Here is a 26,518-nt window from a genome sequence, read left to right as displayed (position 1 = left end):
AATAAAATAATAATATAACTTATAACCATAGAGTACGGACAGTGAATAAATAATATTCATGAAATAAATAGACTGTTTCGGTAAAATTCAAAGAGATTGGCAGTCAGTCTCTTTGGTAAAATTCGTGTGTAAATTAATTTTACTAGTTTAAAGAATAGTTTTTTAATAATATACAAAATTTTGTTCCATTTAATTGTGCGTAAAATGTTTCTACATAATAATACAATATGGCCGTGGAACATTTTATTCAAATAACAGAATAATAAAATTGATGGCAGATTACTAACTATTGACACCGGATAATACGTTCTTCATTTAGCATTTCAGCAAGCGGTAATGTGTACCCATTTTAACGTTTCCGCCATCTACCGATTGTTTGAGATGCGACGGTTATTCATTTGTTGAGAAAAATGTTTCAATTATATATAAATTTGACAATATTGTTTCGTATCATAATATATTATACAATAGGTATACATACAAATTTACCTACTTGCTTATTTTTGAATCACTCAGAATAAAATTCCTTAGGCAAAATGTCACTCTTATGCAGTTTTACAATGCCATCCCCTTTCATTCTCTCTCTCTCTCTTCAATCTCAAATTGTATGCGAAATTGTTAGATAAAAAATCTTTAAAAGATTAAAGCATTTTCATAGAACCCACTGTCAAATAGCGGTGATTTTAGGTACGAGTAGATCTGAGGCGGTAACAAGTATGGAGGCCACTTTCTGATTTTTTCATCCGTCATAACTAAAACTTCCTTTGTTCAAAACACTATGCTCGACTTGTCAATGGTTCACCACATCTTAAAATAGCTTCATTCAGTTTTTCTATTGAAAATAATACCATATTTAAAATCTCAGTACTTTTAAACGAAGCAATAAGCATTGACCGCTTAATGGAAAACCGCCAGTTTTCAGAATTTGTAATGATCATTTTTGTATTTTCATTTGCCACCCCTATGCCATGACCTGCCTACCCCCACGGGACGTCAGTCACTGTCTTTATTGGATCTTAATAATTTAATATTAAAACTATATAAATATATATGACATTTCTAACTTACTTAGCTATTTTGTCTTGCCTTTCCCCTTACCCATTATAAGATTCAATATGGGTAAAAAACACGATGTTTAGTTTACTACATGCAAACGTCGTAGAAATGTGTTGCATGAAGCTGTAAAAGTATGAATAGGATTCCAACACTAAGATTCTAACAAGTCGTATAATGCAAGCTGGATATTTTGATAAATGAAATTGAATTTGCAATATTTAAACTGTAAAATAAAAAACCACCCGGCGTGACAAAATACAAGCCATGCTCCTAAAACAGTTAGATAAAATAAAAAGGAATGAATATTCTATTGAATACCTGCAATATGTTGTGAAGTAGCAGAAAATAACCCCACATTTGGACAGATTTCAATTTATCCTAATACACAAGTTTCACTGTATGTACTCAGCCAACCTATCAACACTATACATCAGTTGTTAGATTCCAAAAGGCAGATGTTGGAGGTCCTCCTAGAGATGGGAGCTAAAACACACCTTGTATCTCTCAAGGCAAGTATTTATAACCATAGCTCTCCCATAACGATCATTGATGTAAAATCCTAAAAAATCCAAGGGCAGAAGGGACTTCGAAAGGGGTGTATTCTTTCTCCAAATTTCTTCATCTGTATGACGAACATATTATTATCATGAGAGCACTTAAGAATTGATCAAGCGGCATCGCTGTTAGGAAGTAAAAATCTCTCTAATTTTAGATATGCGAACACACAGAGATGGCTACGAAAAAATGTTTAACGATTTACAGAAACCGATTATTTAAAGTGATATTAAATAATGTTGACGTTCAAAGATAGGAGTCTAAATGTGTGAAATTAAAGCAAAGGAAAGGACCGCCAATCCACCGATTAAGTTAGCTACAAGTGACTTCGCATTGCAGGTTCATTTACAGAGAACTTCACACTACTGCTATGACATTTATTTTACAATTTGCATGACATAAAGACAATCTGTCACGATGAGTAAATGAGAAGCTAATAATATTACACTTCAGCATTATTTAGTTGAAAAACCCTGTAAAATTTGCGTAAAACTGTTTATAACTGCACTCCACCACATTAAGGTGACGCATCAGTGAAACGCCAAATAATTTTCAACTGTACGCGCGACGAAATTTTGTACTCGCTTCGCATTCATTGAGAGATTCATTGAGAGAACGTCGAGTCAGACATACGTCACTTTGCTGCGTGATGGCGACGGGCCAATTAATTCTAAAATCGTGTAAAGATGACTAAAAACGTTACCCATTTACTTTAAAAAGAAAACATGTCAATGAATATATTATTATTGTTACTAATAGAATAATAAACAGAACATAAAATGGACGTATGTTGGATTTATATGAGAAATAATATTTCGTTTGACAGGCGTCTTTTGCACCCGCGACTCGCAATCCGCACATCGCCTAGCAACGATCTTTTTAGACCGTGCCTCAACTAATGCATGGCCTTAATAACAATGAACATAAAAAATGGCCGCCATTCCTTGAGCAAGAAATGGAATGGCTCGTAAAATAATTTCAAATGTCAACAGAAATAACATAATTAGTATAAGACTCCTCTATTTCTAGTCCAAATTCTTTGTGGGTATTCTATTCTTCATAAATTTATTGCAAAAATAGGTTTTATCAGCTTATAGAAAAGGGCATATTATTCTAAAATATGATTAGTTTTGTGTTATTTACAACACAAACCTAAAAACAAAAACCTTCTACATACCAGGAATTATCATTTTATATAGTTTGTTCTTTCAACATAATTTATTTATCAAAATTCTATTTAAAACGAAAATTAGCCTACTGTCTCCTGAAAAAAGTTTGTTTACTAGGATAATAAAATTAAATAAAATAAAAGTCAATTTGAATTAAGTAGTACAGTTTATTAATTTAAGATAATATGTTACACTTTTTTTTTATAACTAATTCACTAATCGTAAAATTAGCATAACCGAAAATTCTGATGAAAAGTATTGGTGGTGATAAAAAATTTATGGCACAAATGCTCTTATGCCATTTTATTAATATCTATCCGTTTGCCGCGGCCGGCTACACAAAATTACATCAATATATATATATATATAAAAATGTGTCCTTACCCATAGAAACTAGAGAGCAGACATTCGAAAGCCACATACAACCGAATAACAACCTCTACCGTGTGGTTCTAGAATAAAAATAATTATTTCAGTCATAAGCGGTGGCCGCGGTCGACCAACCGTAAGGTAAAATACGGCATGAGTTCTTCACAATATACTGGAGGCAAACAAGGTCATGAGTCTGTATATATTTACACAAAATTTTAATAAAAAATGCAGTCAAACGTGCTGAAAAATTTCTACGGGTAAGAATGAAAATTTTGTGAATTACTAAAGTTTATTTTATTATGTAATGCCATACTTACAGTATATTATCTGATTTAATTTTTATCATCCATTTATAATTTTCAGTCATTCTTATAAAACATGAAAAAAGCTACAAAATGTAGTGTAAAAAATACAGTGGCCTGGTGGATAAATTAACTATGTGTGGCTTTTGGAAAATTATCAATAAATATTTTAGAAAATTTCAATATTGAAAATATTTTAATAACATAAAAACAACGAAATATATAATAATAATATAATATGCAGGTAATATTTTCTATCGCATTCGAATACTTTTGATTAAAGTGACGACATGTACAATCTGCCGACACTGAAATACTTTTACAAGCTGCATGACCTCTCAAAACACTGTTTTTAAAAATCATATAACTTATTACACATTATCCATAAATAATTTATAACTCACACGAAATGACATAGAAAACATAAATAATAGGATTTAAAAAAAACAGTACAATTTTTTTAAACACGATAATTACTAAAAATTTTCAAAAAAATAATAAAAAAATATAGTGACCGATCATTTTGAAAAAGGCATGAAAATTGCTAGTAATTTTAAAGATATCTGGATTTACATAGTGATTATAACTCTCTCGTAGTATAAATAAATAAATCAAACAAAAATTTTGCGTTACACCGAATACTATGTTCCTTTTTTGTAACAAAAAAAATGTTCAGCACACCCTGCAAAGTGTGCTACGTATGATATAGCTAATTAATTATATTTGCGTATTCATTGATCAGTAAATAATGCCACCGCATGTTAATTATACATAATTTTATTACAGATTTCAATATCTTACACATTATGCCAAAGAATCCAATCACTGCAGGTGAATCTAGAATAATAAGTTTTTTTATTTCATCGTTTTCAAGACCACACATAATACAAACGATCCGGCGACTTCTCTTCGAGTACATTAATATTGAATATTTTTTATACAACTGTCACAACAAACGTATGGAATAATACAAAATGTATGCACGCGCGATTGAAAGAATAATTTTGATAATAGTATTTCAATAAGTCTATATGTAATATAATAGATTATGACTATACATGTACTTCTGCAGTGAAGACTTTCCGACAGATAGATCTACTTAAAATATAGTATATATGTATATACAGTAACTTGTGTGGAATTATTATGAAAGACATTCAAAGCACGATTTTGTATATCTTGCCCATAATTTGATCATTAAATATTATACAATATATTATTGTGATCTTCGTTCTCACGATTTAACAATGACTGTGACAGAAAGTTGGACAAAACCCAAACAAAGTATTCGAAAACTGCACAAAGTTTAGTACGGCATTTCACGGCTCACATACACTTATGTATAAAGGTAATTATCGTAGGAATAATTTAGTCAAACTCGGCTCGAATGCCACTCGCTTTCCCAAGTATAAGACACCAAATTACAATATTGCAAACTTACATATATATATATACCGGAACAGTAAAAGCCACTGCCAAGATGATATTACGTAATAATTACAGATTAAAAGATTTACACATTTAATACTCGAGGCAAGTGGCGGTGACGAGACAGATTTTATTTTTTTGAAGAATCGAAATCTATTTTTTTTAGTTACATTTAAATTTAATTACACAATGATTTGCCGTTCATTCGACGAAAAAGCAAAATATCATGTACATATTCATCTTCCTTTGCCGCTTACAGTTTGATATAATAAATCTTCGCAAGGTCGATATAAAAACCAAAATCTCAGTCATCAAATCGCTTCTGTTTCGACAAAATTAGCTAGCGGTTTACATTTTATATATATATACACTTATTGAAAATAATTCAAACCCTTTCCTACTTTTATACATTGGCCTAAGATTATTCGGATACACGATGAAAGTTACAAAAAAACTAATAAGAGGGCGATCGCCGTAAAGAAAATAATAATTATCATTTGATATTTGTTCTGGGCGTTCCCCGATCGCAACGGTAAAAATATATCAACAATAGTAGGCCAAAGTTTTCAATCTGTAAAATACAATCTGGCACATTTCCCACCGTTCAAAACAAATCACATTAAGTTTAATTAAACAGATTATCATCACATTTCAATTTTCATCACAAACATGTATGCAACACTTCGGTTCATAAATAAATTCATAAATTACTTTCCGCCGCGGTCCGCGTCCTTGCCGTTATCGCCGCGCCGTCCACGATTCAATTAATTATACATAAAACGATGCTTTAAATATTATTTACCTATTTACAATATCAATTTAAAAAAACACAACATGTAAGAATGTTCCGTGCATCGCTAGACTCCACCCACGAAAGTTCAAAATATACAGTCATTATTACAGACATTCTAACACACATACACAGAGAAACACGCATGGCGGACAAAGGAGGTGCCCGCGAGATGCCAAGAGAAAGAGAGTGCAGCGGGGTGCGACTTGCGGATGAGGGGGAGCGAGAGGGAGTGAGCGGAAGAGGGGGAGGGAGATTCAGTTGACCATGAGTGTGTGGGACTCCATGGGCGCGGCCGAGTCGTATAGCGTGTCCGTGTCTTGGGTGGGCTCGCCCTGCAGCTGGCACTGGTTCGAGAGCGTACCCGCACCGCAATCACAGAAGAACCTGCAAAATTAAATATACATACATCAGTCAAATACCCAAATTACAGGAGTAGACTCAACAACTCCCACCAATCATCTGCCCGAAAGAGGAATATCATTTTAAATCTTTTCACTGAGTCGAGAGTCAATCAGAGATGTTATTCATTAAATTTATCTGTCCGATTAAACCGATCTGTCATCTTCAGTTATCAATGTCCTTATAAAATACAAGAGAATGAAACCATTCTCATTCTTTATTCAATTATGTGGACTAAGTTCTACAAATGTTCAGGCAAAAGTTACTACCAGCAGAAACGGTTTTCAGATGATCTTTGAAAGTTTATGAATATATAAAAATTCAACATTTTAGTCTACTTACTGAACATTTCTTTTTCTAAATCCATTGGCATGTGTAACTCTAAACAGCGATTTTTCAGCAATAAGTTTTGCCTGCAGTTACAATATATTACAGTAAAACCGTGTTCTTGTGTAAAAAAAGTGTTCATATTAACGGGGTTTTACTGTATTGTGTTTATTTTAATTAATTATGTTAGCCTTAATCAAAACTAGTTATATCATACATTTCAATAATACATATTACAGTAAAACCTCGTTAATAAGAACACGGATAATTCGAAATTTTCGTGAAAAAAAAGTCCCTTGAACATTATTTTCATATATAACCATACCTTTAATTCGAATTTCGTAATGGCATACAAAAATATTCAATAAATCATAATGAAGCCTACTCCATTTCATGAGCCAGTCATTGAAAATTGTGAGACTTTTCTTAAAACATCATAAATTACTTATTTTAAGAAGGTAATAAAAATAATCCTGACGTTTTATGACCCATTAACACACACGGAACCAGAAATGTGGTAGGCACATCTATGTTCGTAAACAATATTAATGAAAATCAAAAAAAAAAAATTCTAAATTTTAATATTTTTACCCTACATTTCATAATTCGTAATTCGAATTTTTTTTCGATTTTCGGTCCGGTGGAATTTGTATTAACCAGATCACCGCGGATGGGACATATGTTGTTTTAAACATAAGCTCTTATACTGGGCGGATGTCGCACCACCTGATATCGAAAATTGATATGTCGGTAAAGTAGGAAATACTTCACGCATAGTATTGATTTTTGTATTGAAAAATGCTCTAATTCGTGTTCGTACCGCCATATCGATAACTTTGTCAAAAATATGTTGTTTTAATTTCATAAACATCGATCTTTCAAACCCCCTCGATCTATTGAGATTCGCCGGTACGATTGCATCAGTTCAAATCTACGCGGTATTTTTCTGCGGCTGCGCAGTAGGTACACAAAATATATTTCATTCGAGTTGAGTGTGCGCCGAGTATTTACCGTGTAAAGTTGAATTCACCGCGATTTTTACATCATGTGCGGGAATATGAAAAAGACAACCAAAAAACGAAAAGAAATTTGTCGTAATATTTCAAAAAATGTACTTGAACTTGTGTTCTGGATTATGTCATTTATTACTAAATATCTATATATCTATAAATCGAGCTCATTATTGAAAGTCATAAATATGTAGTAAAGATAAGTCCACACGGAATGAAAAAATATATATTATTATATTTTAGAGGACTGCAAGTTTTACCAATAAATTATGAATTACTATGAAGGAATACATAAAACGTATAAAGTTTTGATAAAAAAACACACACGGGTAGGTATACAATATAATATAAATTAATATAAATCATGGAATATTGACTTTTCAACTATATTACATATTATCTTCGCGTGCAATTTAATGCTTATAAATTTTTAAAACCTTACCAAAAAAATGTTTTTATAGCACTTATAAATTTACGCAATTTAAAAAAATGAATATTTTTTTTATAAAACATAAAATGACAATCACTAACATAACACAATGCTCAATAAAACTGAAAAGTAATCTATAATGCCTGGTCCACACTGGCAACAAGTCGCGCGACAACTCGTTAAATTTTACGATAATTATCATAATTGCTTAAGAAATTTTACGATAATTATCATGCTTATCGTAAAATTTAACGAGTTGTCGCGCGACTTGTTTTCGGTGTGGACCCGGCATAAAATCCAAGTTTCACTAAAAAAAAAAAAAAATAAGAGGTTTTTATAATATTTTCAACGTGGACTCACCTTTATGCTTAAATTAGTATGGCCCATAAAACATGTAAAATGATGACACAATCTATGGCACGAAATAAAACTGGTGACTAGCCATCCAATTTTAATGTATTTGTCATCAATAAAACTTACACTAATTAACAATAATCCATAAGTCACCAATAAAAGCTATTATTTTCATTAATTTTTATGGCATTTTTAAGTGTTTTTAACAGGAGTAAAATAAAATTAGTGAGTGATTAATTCTTCATCGGCGCACTTGCTTTGAACTCAAGTGTTTTGTCATTGAAAATGGCTACAGAGTTAATCAGAGCAAAGCACTATGGTAGATTTTATAAAAAGTAAACACAGCTAAATTCAACACTCCATTATGTGTTTTAGTGTGGCACTTGGATCCTTATGTATCTAGGCATGATAACAGTTGTACCCACAATTTTTAACTGCCGTATTTATTATAATACAGCTAAGAATAACATTTCGAAAAACTTACCGCTGACAGTACATCTTTTGTAAGGAAACTTTGCGAGCAGATCGGGTTAACGAGGATTTACTGTACATCAAGCGATAGTTTAGATTAAAATGCTTGTGCATGTATTTGCTATCAAACTCACCTGTCATGTCGAATAAACTCTACATCGTGGCCAGCGTGACAGGTCTTAATACAATTGACACAAATGGCGTTGCGGTCTGTTGTATTACATGTTTGGCATCTGCAAAACAAAAGTCTCATTGATCACATTTATAAAAACAAATCGCTACATATAAAATAAAATGTTGGCAAATTTCAAAATAAGTTAGGACCAGCTGAAATCGGCAACTTTAGTAACAGTACCACAGCACATGACGACAATAAGTAAACTCAAATGATAGTTGTCGAAATAATTGAGTATATCATGCACAGAAAAAGAATATTTAGTTTATTCATTTGCAAAGTAAAATTATATTAAATACCGATTATTGACACAAACATATTCTATCCATTTCATGTCAATAATTGTCATGGATAATATTTGTACGACCAGCATGAACATGTTTGATGCGGTGTTGTCATTGATATCATCATTCACAGAATTGCAGATGTCATTATCCACAGCATGTGCATTTATTCAATTAAACCACTGATAACACAACCATTAAATTATTTAATTTATAATTATTCAATTTAAGTTATATTGTTTTCATAATATTGTAATTGTATGTGCCTATATTTAATAATATTATATAAAGTTAACACTACGGTCTGCGAATTTTTGCAACGTACCTACACCAATATCCGGTATTTTTAAATGAAAATCAACAAATTTCGATCGCGAAGTTAAAAATGATATAACTTTTGAACCTATTGATATATTTCAATAAAACTTTCAGAAAATACTTAAAATATATCAATGCATCAAATTGTGTCATTTATTCAACACTTGTCAACCTCTGGCCCGCGTTCCATAAAGGTAAAGTATATTATAATTTGTAAATTTTCGTAAATTGTTTATTATATGTTATTAGATTAGTTCAATTTGTTAAATATAATGTAAAGAGAAACAGCCTATTGATATAAAGCAATCACAATATATTAGTTTTTAATTAAAAAATGTAATAAAATATTCAAATACAAAATGTTTTACACCGCTATAGAATATTTTGATTATCAAATATAATAAAATAACAAAGACTTCACACAAACTGTGAAGTGTTTAAAAATAAATGCACATTCATTCCCGACCTAACACTTATTACTGATTTATTGGTTTTATGAGTTTTATGGCTGAGGCCTAGCCGATAGAGGCAGTGCAGTGGCGTGCATATTTTCGAGTAAATTCAATTAAATAAAATGCACGCATATACATTCCCACCGCTTATTACAATTTGGTATTTTTGTAAGAATCGAGACAATCCAATAACAGTGCAGAGGCGTGCGTAAAAAAATCATATAACAAAATCTATGAGCAATAAATTGTAAAACAAACATCTACTTATATTCCACAAAAATATTTGAATGAACACTCAATCTTATGGATAATACCTTTAGATAACTGGCTAGGCACGAAATAATTATTGGCACATAATAATATAGTGTACGAGTAGATTTAAAACAAATTAAACACTAAAACTGAAATTATTTGAAATAGTTTATAAAACTATGAATGTAAAATGAACTAACAACTAACACACTTTTTTAAATGATAAGAAAAGCAATTACCAATATGTAGATGAAGAGGTACTTTACACTCTTTGGACATGTAAATAGGTTCTTTTCGAAGTTTATGTGAGGAATACACTTCACACTTTCTTCTTAAACATTTATTAGTTGCGGAAATCCCCGAAAATATTTAATTATACTGCCAGAGAGTCTTTGTAATGAAGTAGGTGAACTGGTTTTATGGGTTGAATCTGTATCAGAAGATATAGAAGGTGCATGCGTTTCCGCAACATCAATTGATTCAGATGTCTGTATATACTCGATCCAAACTTTATGTTCAACAAAAAATCGTGAAATTTCATTTTTCATTATTAGTGAAATGTAAATATCGCAATATTTGAAAAACCGCTTACGTGGCATAGTTTTTGAAAATATGGGAGTCTCTATAAGTGGATTTGTCGACCAATAAGACTGAGTCGCTTTTCTGACAATTCCCATTATTATCACCAACCTGAACCACTTTTTTAACTCCGACATGGTTATGTCCACTCATTTTTTAGATCTAGCTTCAGGACTTAAATTATCAGTGTCAAATGTTACTCCTGATAATCCTTCAAATAGCTTGTTCTCTCTCGGCGGAGATCCTCAGAATCACTCGCGAAATATGTTGTACGTGGGCGTGTTCTCAAAGGAGCAAATGAGTCTGTTTCAATATCACTAAAATCTCCGATATCTTCACAGTCACTGGGAATATCTGACATACAATCCGCATAGTTTTCCTCTAAAAACAATTGGTCCTCCATTTTAAAAAGTGTTTTTGGAGATAAAACTAATAAAAAATATATATCCTAGCTAAAATATACTTAGATTAATTATTTTTTCAATGAAATTAGTGCAACAAATATAAATAATAATAGCTATTATTTATGCAGTTACACAAGCAATAATCTCCCGAAAAAAGCGAACGAAAATGACAACGCGATACAAGTTCACATTTATAACTGTTCTCATTTTCAAGATAAAATTTCTATCATGGATGATGAAGCATGGTGGACGTTTCATGGGTAGTAAACCATTAAAGACAAAATATCAAATAGCAAGCAATTTCATAGCTAAAAATCGGGTTCATTTTTTAAAAAAAGAATGCAGGTTCATAAAGGGTTGACTACCACTGAAAAGGATCGACAATTAAATTTCGAAGTTGAAGTGATGACACTGGAATATAACATTGAGTGTTTATTCCTTTTTTTGTTTGTCTCGTGATTCACCCGCCTAGAAACGGGCTTGTAACTAATTAAAAAAATGGTATAGGTACAAAAAAATACTGAATGGTATTACGTCCGCCATCTCTGTAAAAACCCCGAAATATTTTTTTTCCATCGTGCTTTTACTTCTTGCACATGTCATTCAACCATCTGTGGATAGAACTTGCAACCAAATATTAAATTTCATATTTATTTTTCACAGTAAAGATATGCGTAAGTGAAAACGCCAAGTTGGCGTCGCCGGATCGTAACGTTTGGCTCGCAAAGGACGCCAATGTGGCGATGCCGGACCGTAAAGTGTTAAAGACAATAGGAATTTTAAAGATGGACCCAAAAAGCAACGTTGTAGTAGAGCATAATTAGGTTAACTTTACGGTGATATGCATGCATCTGGCCCTAAGCTATGAATGCCACAGTATTACAAACCTGTAGAAGTCGTGCATTGGAAACGAGGTATAGGAAGAAATTTTATAAAGACATTGTCCCCCGCCTACGGCCTTCTCGACCGCATCCTGGTTGGAAAATATTTTATTACCACGAACCATCGGAGACACACCGGAAGCCAAACATAGACCTGAAACAGACATTGCACCGTTTATTAGATTTAGATTGCTCATGACTGTGACTTTATTTTCTAATTTTTTATATAATGTAACTTCATAATTAATCATTATTATAAACCCTATATCCTCGATGACATTGATTATGTCCATGAAATATGACCATTCGAAATATAAAAGTACATATTTAAATGCATTAATATGTTGAACATACATAATTTGAAAACTTTTTTTTTTTTAAATATGACACCCGACAGGTTTGAACCTGTAACTGCTGCATTCGCGCCAGTGTGCTTTTCCGATTAAGCTACAGGAATCCTACTTAATTATGACGATTTTAACTAGCAGTACTTACATGAAATGCATATCAAATTGCGTTAATAATGTTGGCAATCGGATTTTGTATATTAAATCAAGATAAGTATCAATTAAATGCCTTAATTCTTACCAGAAGACCAACGTCACGGATCACTCCAAATATTTAATTTGTATAACGTACATGCACTTGCTAATAATTTAATAAACCACTTCTTTTATTCAACAAATAAAATAATATGTATTATGCCAATATAATTCATAAACAAGAGGTTTTTGAAAAAATTCTAGAGTCTTAAGAACATAGATGCACCCAAAATAGCTGACTGCGACTGTACCTAGGGTGATACATAATATGAACTTGTTGTATTACAACATTTGATAATGATTTACTGTTATACTTGATTTACTATTATACTTGATAAACTGTTATGACATTTATTGTATTGTATAAAAAAACTTCTTTCACACCTGTAACTTACGCAAGGCATCAGTGCAAACTGATGTCATCATTGGCCTCAGTAACCTTTTTTAAGTTTACTTTTACATATGTTGATGCACTTAAAACTAATAGGTTCTTATAATTATCATCAAGCCATATGTACAGTAACAACAACTAAAAGAAAATGAATTTGTCTTACCTCCAAACCTATTATTAAATATCTGATTATGTTCAAGAGTTGCCGTTGCATTATTGGTAATTTCTACTCCGGCTGCAAGTCCATCGAATATTCGGTTGCGCCTTAAAACAGGGTGGCTTTGCGTCGATATAAGAACTCCGGCTTGAGCGTTACGAAATATATCATTTTCCTCTAACACTCCCTAAAAAAAAGTTAACAAAGACATAAGATAAACTACCATTTTCGTAACCAAACAGAGCACATTATGCTTTTCCAAAAACACTGTGGAATTGCCAGATATGGGATTCGAATCCGTAACTCACAGTTTGAGAGACATACAATAACCTCACTGTGGGCACATAAATTCTGCAAATTACCGGGACAAGTAATTCAGGTGCCGATGATTGTAGGAGTATGAGTGTCGTAATTATATAAGATAAAAATGCATTATGAGTATTTTCCACATCACCGCTTACCTATTTTTGCATGAAAAGTATCCAAAGATATTTACATAATGTTGTTTTTATTTTCATAACATAACCCAACTAATTTTAATGTTTTTGCCGGACACGTACCCTCTTAAAAAAATAAACATAATAGTAATGATGGCTCATTTGGGGGCACGTCTGGCAGGAACAAAAGACCTCATTTACAAAATATTGAAAATAGTTATGCAAAATTTACAGTTGCATGTTTAACTTTGAAGATGATTTACTCGATTTGGTTATGCAGTTAAATCATTTTAATTCGTAACTCTTCAATTATGGATCTCCATCGATAATCATTTATCAACTTAATGGACTAATGAACAAAGTGAAAAATGAATAAAACGAAACAAAGAGAAAACTGCTCACCTTTCCACCATTAAATATGCATATACCGCCGTCCCGCCCATCAAAAATTTTGTTCCGCTTGAGAGTGGGATTGGAATCTGTCTTGATCCACACCCCCGCCATGGCGTTATCAAAAATCTCATTCTGCTCCAGCAGGCCCAGCCCGCCGTTGTAGACGAGGACACCCCCGTTCTGGCCACCCCAGATCTTGTTCCCTCTGATGATGGGATTACTTCCCGTCCTGATCTGGACACCCGAATACAAGTGATTGAATATGTCATTGTCTTCGAGTTTCCCGTGACCGTTGTCATAGAAATAGACCCCGACTTGCTTGCCCGAGTGAATGCGGTTGCGCCTCAAGACAGGGGTAGAGCCTGTCGTGATCCAAACACCGGCCAGAGTGTTGGCATACACTTCATTCTCTTCGATGAGGCCCTGCCCCTTTTCGTGGACGTATATGCCTCCGTGTTGACCGTGATGTATTTTGTTGTGCCTAACAATAGGGTCGCTGTTGGTGCGGATTTGTATGCCGGCGAGGGCATTCCCATAAATGTTGTTGTGCTCGATGAGCCCTCTCCCCTCGCCGAAGATGTACACCCCTCCCTGGTGGCCGTTGTATATTTCATTTCTTCTAATTGTGGGGTTACTGCTGGACGTTATCCAGACCCCGGCAAAGTTGTTGGAGTGTATCTTATTATCTATGAACTGACCGAGGCCAGACTCGTGTACGTATATTCCTCCCGTCTGTCCGTGGTGAATTTCACAATGCACCACCGTCGGATTCGCCCCAGCCTTCACTTCGAATCCGGCGATGCGGTTATTGTGAATATCATTCGCTTCAAAATATCCCTGCAAAAAAAATAACAGCACTGTGAAGTCAAATTGATAATTTGCTACATTTTCATATTTTTTCAATGAAAATATTTTGTAACTTTTTAATATTCTCAGCCGACCAGTAGTAAAATTTCAAAATTGAATAAATAATCTGAAAGCATTCATCAATGTTTACAATTATTATACATTAGGTTCACAACAGGCTTACATTAATAGCATACTCCAATACATACATAGTTTTATTACATAATATTGGTGGCTTACATTTGGTCATTGTTCTATCACCCAAGACTTTCTCAACTTTAAATAAACCTGCATAACGAAGAAATACTTTGATGAAAAGGCAAACGAAATATACTAAAACACCAAATGTGGGATAGCACAGCAAAAACTACAACTCATTGTTTTATTGCAGACATAAGAGGGATGCAGCTACCAGAAACTGCCACACCGTGCGGCAACTTGTTGACACATTCGAAAAGCAGTCTCTACACTGTGCATGTGTTGCTGTGTTTGTTATTAATAAAAAATGTGTAGTCCGATGAAGGATATTCTACCAAGCTAGCCCCTGCAAGCCGGACTATTGAGCACAAAGTATTACACTTCAAATCATGTCCTCTATATGCATATTTGATTGGTTAAATTATCATCATGATAATGAACAATTATTGAGTAGAAATGTATAAAATTTCACGAGTTTGACTATAACAATAGGGAACCTTATGAAATTTTAGTATTACATCACTAGATGGCATTTCTGGAACATTTTCAGTGTGGTTTCTTCTGCTGAATCAGTAAACATGTCCAATACGTGAATAATAATGATTTAATTACATATTCAGAAGCTATTTGATAATTCATCTCCTAGTCAACTATTTCAGGATAGCCCGTGTTGCATTTGCGTTTATTGTATTATCATATTATGCGATTTATAATTGAAACTACACGGATTTGGCAAAATTGCGAATTGTGCGTTAACGACATTAATAATAATTTGTGCAATTGATTGTTTTAGTGAAGTGTCCTAAAAATGAATCGTCAATGTGGAATGAATTGTAGATTATCTAAACGTTCTCCTAATAGTTGTTACTGTCCCTCTCCTACATTACATAGCTCCTTTTTATCCCAATGACAGTGTTGACAATACTATTATAACGTGAATACAAATGTAAATTTCAGTACCGATATTTGATAAAGCTCACCATGTCTTTAAACAATCTTTATATTATGTGTGTCTAGTGATAAACATGTTTTATAAAGTATACCAAGTAAATGCTAAATGTTTTGAAAAGATAGAAGTTGTGCTCACCAGGCCATTTTCAAAAGTAAATATCCCGACATCCCTCCCGTGATGGATGTGGTTACGGCGCATAATGGGGTTGGCGTAATTCTTCACCCAGATGCCGGCAAGGGCGTTCCGGGAGATCTCGTTGTCCTGGTAGGCTCCCTGAGCGTAGTCTGTCACGTACAGTCCCACGTTTTCACAGTCGCTAATGTCGCAATGCTTTATCACAGGATTTGCTCCAGCGCCACTTACGCACACTGCTGCGCCAACTGAAATGCGAATATACACCAGTTATTTCTTGCATTAACCAAGCCATTGACCTACCATATGCTAAATTCACAGAGGTTTGAAGCATACACAGTTTTGTTGCATATGACAATCGAGGCCACTTATTTGTTTTATTACATGGTATGCAACCAATGGCAATGCAATATCGCTATTATCACCTATGGTGCAAATCAGGCAAGTTATGTACGATTGTTGCACATTGTCCACCCGCAGTGAAATAGTTTCAAACCTCATTGAACTACCTATAGTAAAAATCAGCTTTGGGTAATCAACAAAAAGTCTCAATAGATCTATTGCAAAGTAATCATACTTTCCTATTTCCCATCACAAAACTTTCCTTTTGATTTGCATGATTAAATCACCTTTTGAATTAAGACAAAATTATAAAGTCGGAATATTCGAAATTTGGCTTTCGATTCTTGGATTCTGAACAAGAAACTTTTGCAATGACAAAATTTATTCCTGAAATATTCAATTGCCAAATCAAATCCCCGGTTGCAGAATATTTTAAAATTGTTAAGTTGAATTGGTAACTACACTACAAATCAATGAGGTTTGGTTTTTTCGCTGCATTCATGGAAAGGATAATCATACATTGCTCACCTTCACTTTGAACAAACCTGCGTACCATAACAATATAAAATCTCATTGGCTGAAAACCATTCCTTACTAATAAACTCAGACCTCATTGGCTGCATACTGTTTTTTAATACCAATACGCCGACCAATAAATGGCTCCGAATGCTTTACAAACCGTCAGAAATTGTGTATCCATGTGAATTTAGCTAACAGCTAAGCCTATCCATTATGGTAAAACAATGAAGAAATTAATATTATATGTTGGTAGCATTCAATGAATAAAATTGTGTAAATAAAAAAGGATAATAGCAGCCGCTGTCGATGTCTTATATATATTTTTTTTATTTATTTGTTTCTTTGTTAAACACCACAACAGGCCGTGAAGCCCAATTACAGTGGCAAAACTCCCAGGCTTGAGGAATTTACATATTAGATTATTTAAATATATTTTGACCTAACCGGGAATCGAATCCAGAGCTCCCAGATGGAAGGCCAGCGCCTTGCACTACGAGAGCCGCCAAATTTCATTAACAATTTCATAATTATATAATAGTAGGAAAAAATCTTTTAGATTTTATCTCCGTGTAACCCTGGCAAATAAATCTGCATTGCGAAATGACTTTCAGCTAATCAAATCATTGGTTTCGGTAACCCTTTTCAGCATTACATACATAAAATATAAAAGCTCCGTCTGCGGTGGACAGATGATTGAAACATAAGTGATTATAGTTGCAACTTACCAACGCTCAGACTTCTAATGATGCAGTGATCAATAGTGGGACTGCAGTTGTCGGAGACCTCCAAGCAGTAGTGCTTGTGGTGCTGCATAGTGGAGGTGACGTCGGGCGAGAACTTAAGGGTGAGGTGACCCGCATACGCCCGCTTCGCTCCGTCCGAGAATGTCAGAGTGCTCTCTGACTCCCGCTCCAATATAACAGACTCAGCCACATTTCCCGGAGCACAACCTAACAAGGTTTAGTACGGTTGAATTAGTCATCCATAAATATAGTGATTAAAGTTTACTGTGCGATGAAAGGCCTGATATCGTTATAATGTATTAGCCAAAAATCATTCAAGTGGTACAAAATGCTTTCTAAATTGCAAATATATTACATTATTTTCAAATTTTGAATTATGTAGGTATATCGTCGTTGCGCCTTCAAAATCGGCTATGTGCATAAATCTCACAAAACAGGTTTTTTGCACCAAAAATTTTATAATAATTCCTCTATACTCAACCTGCGGCCCGCGGGCCGCATGAGGCCCTTTAAGCTTTTATGTGCGGCCCGAAACACATTTTTTATCAGGAATTTCGTATATCTTGAGATTCGTTTTGACTTTAACGCACATAATATAGTGACACCCGAAGAGGATTGTTATTATGGCTCACATCAGATCTGGTATAAGAGTTGCTATTGCACACGATTTATTTAAAAAACACGCATAATTTTTTAAATCTCAAATTTTTTTTGTAATTTTTCATGATTTTTTTCGTCACACCAGTAGTGATGCGGCCCGCGTTACTTTACAAATATATGTATTTGGCCCGAAGAAAAAAAAGGTTGAGTATCATTGCTCTATACCAAGGAAAAAATATAATGATTATGATAAAATGTATTCTGGAATTGCTTTAAAAAATATTTCGATGTCGTAGGCGACAGGCATTGTAATTCGCATTGTTTTTAGCTTCTCCTGTAAAGTTTTGAAAAATACATAGCCAATTTTGAAGGCGCAATGACGATATACATATGCACAAAACACGTTTTCAATGTGGAAACCGGAGTAAAACTTTTTTTCACTTAACTTTCATGGGACCAAAGATACACAGACAGTATTCCCAGAGTGAAAAAATTACTTAAACAACATTCCTTTTGGATTTTGAAAGTATGACAGGTACAATACAAATATTATACAATATCCAATATAATATAGTATTAAAATTTGCTTGCAGTGAGTCGGGAATGACATACCTATGAGTTGAATATCAGAATCGATGGAGAGACACTCCTCTTGATAGAGAGCGGCGTGAAGGAAAAGGAGCTCTGGACGCGGAGGAGCGCAGTCCAACGGCCCCCCACCACCACTACCGCATGCCGCGCTCTCCGATGCCGAGCTGCCGACCCCTCCAACGCTGGCGCCCCCACCCCCGCCTCCGCCCCCTCCAGCACTCACACCACCTCCCCCGACGGCACCAGTACCCCCGTTGCCATTGGCGCTGCCGCTGCTGGTCACTCCGCTGCCTAACGTACCCCCCGCCGATCCACTTGCTCTCTCTTCCACAAAATCTAAAGCCGCCTATAAAACAAATCAATTAAATTTTATTATTAATATTTTTCTTGTGAAAACACAGTCGAACTTGGTTATTACGAGGAAGATGGGACTGACTGAAAGCGTTACTCTTATATCAGAGAATATGTGTTTTTAAATGTCACAATTCAAACAAAAATACACAATTAGAATTTTTCCCGAAACAAGCATGGCATTCATAAACTACAAAAGAAGTTGTTTACTGTAATGAACGCTGGTAGGTACCTACTGACTTCAAAAACCTTGGATTTTTTACATGCAATTTCAACCAAATGCGTGGAAACTTATCAATATTGTCGGCGAAAACACCAATTAGGTAGATACTTAGACACTTAACTAGTGTCATAAACGTAATTCGATCCCGGTGGCATCATGTCCGGCCGGATTTTATTGTTTAGGGTCGAAATGTTTTTTAACGGAGACATTAACAGCTTAAGAAAATTTTTGACGATATTTAGCTCGGTATATCCGATAAGTAGTTATAAAAGTGAATAAATGTATGAAGAAAATTATAAACTAAAATGTCAACGAACGTCTCCTCGTTACATCCGAGATCTCGCTAAATCCGTGATCGTAATAACCGAGTTCGACTGTATGGGTCTCCTCTCCCTCCACAGACTAGAGGTTATATTCAGAGGTGATTTTGCAATAAAACTTTTTTACAATTAGTACACCAAAATTGTCAATGGAGTCCAACCGATGTGGAATGACAAAATGTAATTGCTGACTTGAAAAACCAACCATAGATGGGCTTGAACCACTAACCTTTCAATGTGCAATTATTGCTCCAACACTACAAAAATATTTCCAAGCCACAAGGATTTTCAAAACTTGGCAACCTACACAAATAGCATGCGAATATTATAAGTTACGGTTCATGAAAATATGAATTCATTTGTCTAATTTAACACCATTTCATTGTAATTAATAAATTAAGTTTAAAATAGGGGGTAAATGAGCAATTGTGCCTTTTTTATGCGCGAATTGAAACCAAATGTATGAAAAGTTGAAAGCATTTTATTCCAAACATTGGTTTATATCCCATGGTCATGTGTCTATATAAATATAAAGAAAACATCAAGTTTCTCTGATAAAATTATCTACAACACTTGACCAGAGGTGTGACTATATAATTTCAATCCTCGGCAGCTCAACAATTTTACCGTGAAAATAAATACTACCATGTGAAGCTGAGCACATGAAATCACCCATCAATCACCCATCAATCACAAATATTGTTGTAATTAACTGATCCAGATTTAACAATACATAGTTGAAGAAACAATAGTTACCCTAATAGTATCAAAATATTTGATGTGCGAGTCAGGCGAGTGCTGGAAGCCAGGGCGCACGTGCACCCCGCGGTACAGCTGACGAAAACTGTCCTTCCACGGGTTGTCTGCCTCGCACTCATCTGGAGACATGAACTCAAACTGGCAAGGGGCCGGGTGGATCAGGGGAAGATCATATTCGAACACGCTCTGGTAGAGGCTCTTCCTGCAATTCAAATAAAAACTTCAGTCGAATGACAAACATATTAGACACATACCTTAATTTTAAAAATCAGCAACAATTACAACCACCACAATCCGAGCGCTGTGCTTTACCGATTAAGCTACACATGCACTCACCAATCATGACCATATTTTTGTGATTTTAAATCAACATATTAACAATAATATTATGTACTAACCATGATTCCTAGATGGAGGCAGTTTCTCCAATTTTAGTTTTAAAATACGTATATGCTTGCTACTAATTTTTTAATGAATGATTTTTTATTACAATAAGTAAGTAATACACAATATTTAAGAATGTAATTCCTTATTGAATATTCTTAAACCTTGTGCATAAAAAAATAGTTGTACATGTCACTAGGGCAGTATCGTGGATAAATTATGTGACTACTTAGGAAGTGAGGAGTATATCAATATGCAATTTTTTTTAAATTTTATTATCTGGATAATTACTTATGGATCGTAAAATTTTCCTTTAATTGACTGATTTAACAAAGTATTTGCAATTTTATCATCAATATTCATCGAGCAACCAAGTATATTATATTACGAAGAAGTCAAATCTAGTGGCAAGTTTCAATCATTTACTCTACACGGATTAGTTTTCACTTCAAATCTGATGTATGAGGGAGAAAGTATGGCGCTCACCAGAGTTCCGTGTCATTGGCGATGGTGTTGAATCTCTTGCAGACTTGTGCCACCCGACACAGGTCCTGCTCAGCCAGGTAAGAGAGGATACAGAGAAGCACTTCATCCGGCAGCTCATACTGCAGGTACTGTGAGACGTTGCACGCATCCACCCCTTGCGACAGCGAACTGGAAACACATTCAATTAAGATCATTAATCCAACAACATACAGATGACTGTTTTTTTTTCATAATTTTGTACCTCGTGGGTGAATGAACTTGGAGACAAGGAATATGTTTCAATTCTAATTGATAATATTTCTGTAGTCTTTGGTCAATTTGGGAAAAGTGCCAAATTGTTAATTTTAGGATATTCAGTTTCACTAAGTTTTGTGAGATTTTTCATTTGCTCGATTGAAAACTAATGAAAAAGAATGATAGTATTTGATAATAGTTTTATAAAATTCACCATTCTTTTCTGAATTTACGGCCAAAAATTCAAGTTGCAATCTCTTCTTATGATAAATATCTGTTTTGCATTATAAATTATTGACCGAAGACCACATAAATTTAAAGAATTACTTGCCTCAACTTCAATTTGACTAATACCGTCTATCAGTGGCGACGAGTGGAGGTAGGCTGTTAAGATTCGACATAAATAGTGCATACTAAGCTTAGTCAGTCAAACTTATTTGTTTTCATTGAACTAAGAATACAATTTGCAGATCGTGCTGATTAGTTTTAATTCATTTAAACCCTGCATAATGCAAACCATAATAGATAACAGACAAAAATAGATAATTTTTTGAATATTATCTATTATGGCTTGGTTTACGCAGGATTTAATTTAATTTTAAAAACTAACCAACACTATTTACACATTGTAGTCTTACAGCCGTATTCATACAGTCTCGAACCGCACTCAACGCAGTTTAGTGGTTTATCAGGCGAATAAGAAAGCTATAAAAAATGAGATGCGTACAGGAATGAGCACGAAAATGATACATGGCGGCCGTCCACCTCCTGTCAGTCTGACATATGACAGGAGCATAATTATATTATACATACGTAAAGAGTTGGCAAAAATGAATTCATTACAAGGTCTTTTGTTGGTTAGAATCGTCATTACTATAATATATGTAATACATACGATTATAATTGAGAGCCCATCAATTTTGTAGATTCGGTAGAGCATTTGCGAACTTCAAACAGTAATAAGTGTGTCGTTTAAAAAACACATCATGAATTTTAATCCATAGTCTAGATACAATGCTCCCGTGTTTCGAGTACTCACTAAAAACGTCATAAAAAATGCAGTATTTCCCATGGATAAGATGGATTTACGTAACATCACGATAAAATAGGTACTACATAATAATATGAGCCTACTAGTTACTGCTTTATTTAAGATAGGTATATATGCAATTGGAAGCAGTCTGCATTGTTTCAAAATATCACCTAAACTGTAATAAACAAGATGAAAATCTCAAACACACTGACTGGTAAGATTGTCATAGGCTGATCGGTATAAATGATAATAATTAGATCCCTTTTCATTTCCGTATTGTACGAAGAACGGAATTCTTGCAAAGTTAATAATCATGTCATCTCAAAACAGAAATGAAGTTAGATGCGAGACAAAAGTGTGGCCACTCGATCCCTAAATAAATATTTATATTGTTGGAAGTATAAAATAAATATGATATTATAACTAATAAATTATTTAAAGCACATGATAATTATTAAATTTATAGGGTACCGTTTGCACATTTTTACACCTATTCACAATTTCAAAATTTTAGCCCGTATTATGGCAGCGACGTGACAGTCACTATTTAACGGACTCTATTTAGGTTTATGCATGCAAATTTGCATTAAATAGCTTGAATGCAGTTTGCTGTTATATGCATACGCCAGTTAGTTCAATGAAAACCAATACATTTGACTAACAAAGTTTAGTGTGCACTATTTATGTTAGATCTCAACAGCCTACCTCCACCGTTCGCCACTGCCGTCTCTAGCGCTATAGTATGTTGCAGGCAATAGTAGTGCCAGTTACTGTTTAAATTCAAATGCAATACAGTAATTAATATATTCGTAATAAATGAAGATTTTCAATTGCATGTTACCATTTTTTTTTAATAAGAAACAATCATAATTTTACACAAACTGTTCACCATATTGCATTCGAACTAGCACTAAGATCGAAATTCATAGTTTCGCACCACAGCCAGAATATAGTGAACCTTGTATGAGAGTCTTTTCTACACAGATATGTCATGGATTGTCTCTCCTCATCCGCTCGCTGACCAAGAAAATATTTACAACATAAAAGAACATCTCTTACGGTCCAGTCCGTTCACACGGCGACGATTCGTCTTTTTTTCAGGATCGTGATTCATAAGGAATCGTTATTTTTTTTAAGTGCATCAGGAAGAACATCATATACGTTTTTGATGAATCGTGATTAATTACAATTCGTCAAAGACGGAGCGCCGTGTGAACGTGGGGGTTACTCGATTCAAGACGAGGAATCGTTATATTAATCAATACAAAGCGAAGTGTGATATATGAGAAAACTCACGTGCGCGGCCTCTTCCGAGCAGGCGGCGTGCAAGCTCCCGAGGTGGAGGGCTCGTGGTGCGAAGGGGGAGACTTGCGGCGAAGGTCATACGGACTATGGTGGCCGGGCTGCGCCGAGCCCGAGCCCCCCGCCACTCCGACTCCCGCTACGCCGCCCACCACCGCACCGACGCCTCCCCCGCCTGCCACCCCCGGCACGGGAATGTTGTTGGGGCAGGGCGGCTCGCACGGTTCTACTGCAAACAAAACAAATCAATGTATTTCTCAACAAAACATCAGTTGCAATCGCAGAGAATGTAATAAGCTTTACATAACAAAAAAAAATGCTCGGTTAGCATTTTTCACATGCAGATTTCATTTACCGACAGTAGCGACAATATGTGCATAGGCCATTACTACAACAGTCAATGTTGCATAATACAACTGCATTAATTAATTAGGGCATTATATTAATATGAAAATTAACAATATAAAATAAGACCAACAAATTAAAATCAATATCTACAAAAAATTCAGATGATTCTCATTTAAATTATCTTCTTAGATTTTGTGTTACTGTATCAATGAAAAAAGTAAAATGCTTAATAAATATACATCTGATATTTAAATTCAACCATTTTAGGTGTGAGTCAAAAGATAAACTTAATTTATGTCAATAAAAACACAATTAAAAGTTCAAACAACAAAATATGATTTGTGGCTATCGAATGCTGTCCGATAGCATATCACCAGCTGTGTGACCATAAATAAATCAACTAAAAGAACAGTATTGTATTTTTTTCCATAGACACAACTTATTTATAATATAACTTTAAACAAATCCCTACCCAGTTTACTTAACGAACGTAAGTTGATCATGAACATTTTAGACTAAATATTCATGTATAAATAAAATTTCAATAAGATTTGATTTATTCATAAGACAATACTTGCCAGTGTTACTGTTTCACACACATACTAGGTACCTACTAATATGAATTAATATACAGTTTTTTATTGACCTCTTTTTGATAAGCTCCATTGTTTATCAATATTCTGCCACATTAGCTGTTGTTATAAAAATAATAAGTATTTTTTCTTTCATAATCAATAACTATGTGCATAGTAAGTAATAAAAGAAACATATGTATAGTAGACATGTCTCTGAACTGAATTGTACAGGTTCAAATCCTGCACTGGCAAAAAGTTGTTTTTTCAATGTGTCTGATGTAAATACCCAATGGGTTGGGTGAGTTTCCAATGACCAGTCATAAAAAGGTCTTAACCAGCCCGTACACTCATACACAAAATTGTAATTTACCTTTTAATTTTTCCGTATGAATCTATCTATTACATTAAATTAAATTAATATATGGTTTATCGAAATTGAAGCACATTACAGTATGCATAACAGATCAACATACAATTACTATTTGTATAAATACCAGTAGAAATGTCATTAAGTAAAGTACCTACAATCTACATACTAAGTGATGAATAGATATCTATGAATTGATTTTTTTTTAAATATAGACTCAGATTTTATATTTAAAATGTTAGGAAAAGACTTGAAAAAATCCAAATATTAAATTTAATTAGGCATGCATGATTTGAATACAAACTAACTACTTTAGTTATTAATAAGGTTAGGAGCTTTCCCATGTTTTAAATTAGTTACATGAGGGCTTTCATATTAGAAAAAGAATTATTCACAGGGAATGAAAAAAAAACAATGTAGAATGGATCTTTTGACAGTTGAATGCAGGTAAAGGAAACGGTAGGTATTTGAAATATGCAATCGGTAGACGTAGTTTTTTTACAATCGGCATTAATTAGGTAAATAAGTACGCTCGTCCTCATTACAATAATTGATATTTGCGTAGGTATTACGGCACAAACGAATCTGGAATCGTTGCATGACGTACGGGATCGTGGGAAATATTCGAACGAGAGTACAATATAAGGAACAACCTTTGGAAATTATGTTACAAAAAAAAGGAATCACGAAAGCTCGCATGAATTATTCACCGATTTATTGTTGGCAGCTACAATGCTTTCGTTGCACTCGCATATTCAATTATTTGTTAGACATATCGGCTTCTGCACAATGGAAGGGTAACTTGGCAGAGATAAGGAAACAATCTGTCAATAAACAGGCTTCTCTGCCCAGACATGAGAGAGGCGAGTCCAAGCAATCAAAATTACTCACCCGATTGTGTTCGCGAAGGTAAAGGCATTCTATTACCCCCTTTTCTTCGCGATCTGCGTACATAGGAGCGTGATGAAGAGAACGTGGCACTAGGCATATTTTAATGAAACTTCTCACCACGAATTTAAGCCCTAAACAAAGGAGACACCCGCACCAACATTGGCAGCCATTTTCTGTTTGGAATAGAAGGCGGACGAATGAGACCGCACAGTCAATGAGACAAGGAGAATACACATTGAAAATGTACCAAATTACATATTAAAGATCGTGGACAATATAGTCCCTCAATTGTAACTATCTTGCCTTGCTTTTTTAACTGAAAATATACTCTCAGTGCGGCAGCGACCATTCGCAATACCCAACACTGAAATTCACCGACCGCAACTGCTCT

At 34.3% G+C, this 26,518-nt stretch overlaps 1 protein-coding gene across 2 annotated transcripts; it reads right to left on the bottom strand.

Annotated features, from left to right (window-relative positions):
• Positions 1-5,022: 5,022 nt before the first annotated feature.
• LOC147071202 (F-box only protein 11-like) lies at positions 5,023-26,518 on the bottom strand. 2 transcript variants are annotated; one of them, XM_085948087.1, is made up of 12 exons: positions 26,128-26,518; positions 23,941-24,175; positions 21,378-21,545; positions 20,505-20,709; positions 18,876-19,200; positions 17,646-17,870; positions 16,063-16,307; positions 13,941-14,768; positions 13,108-13,288; positions 12,018-12,165; positions 8,801-8,899; positions 5,023-6,059 (listed from the first exon to the last, which is right to left on the bottom strand). In XM_085948087.1, exons 1-12 carry the CDS (start codon positions 26,222-26,224, stop codon positions 5,930-5,932), a joined length of 2,886 nt encoding a protein of 961 aa, XP_085804213.1. In that variant the 5' UTR covers positions 26,225-26,518; the 3' UTR covers positions 5,023-5,929. The 2 variants fall into 2 exon arrangements, with proteins under 2 accessions (XP_085804213.1, XP_085804214.1); XM_085948088.1 differs by having other exon boundaries at positions 23,941-24,172; positions 26,128-26,513.

The sequence above is a fragment of the Rhyacophila brunnea genome, unplaced genomic scaffold (genome assembly GCF_057557595.1).
Source record: "Rhyacophila brunnea isolate RB1 unplaced genomic scaffold, BYU_Rbru_1.0 scaffold_20, whole genome shotgun sequence".
Taxonomy (NCBI): domain Eukaryota; kingdom Metazoa; phylum Arthropoda; class Insecta; order Trichoptera; family Rhyacophilidae; genus Rhyacophila; species Rhyacophila brunnea.
Note: the sequence above shows the minus strand (reverse complement) of the source record. Positions and strands in the feature narration are given on the sequence as shown.

Bases quoted from the DNA above. Each gene is read 5' to 3' on its own strand.
- LOC147071202 (XM_085948087.1), bottom strand. From the start codon at position 26,224: ATGCCTAGTGCCACGTTCTCTTCATCACGCTCCTATGTACGCAGATCG. The intron at 24,176-26,127 runs GTGAGTAATTTT...TTTTGTTTGCAG, and splicing joins ACCTTCGCGAACACAATCGG to TAGAACCGTGCGAGCCGCCC. The intron at 13,289-13,940 runs GTGAGCAGTTTT...ACTTTTTTTTAG, and splicing joins GCATATTTAATGGTGGAAAG to GGAGTGTTAGAGGAAAATGA.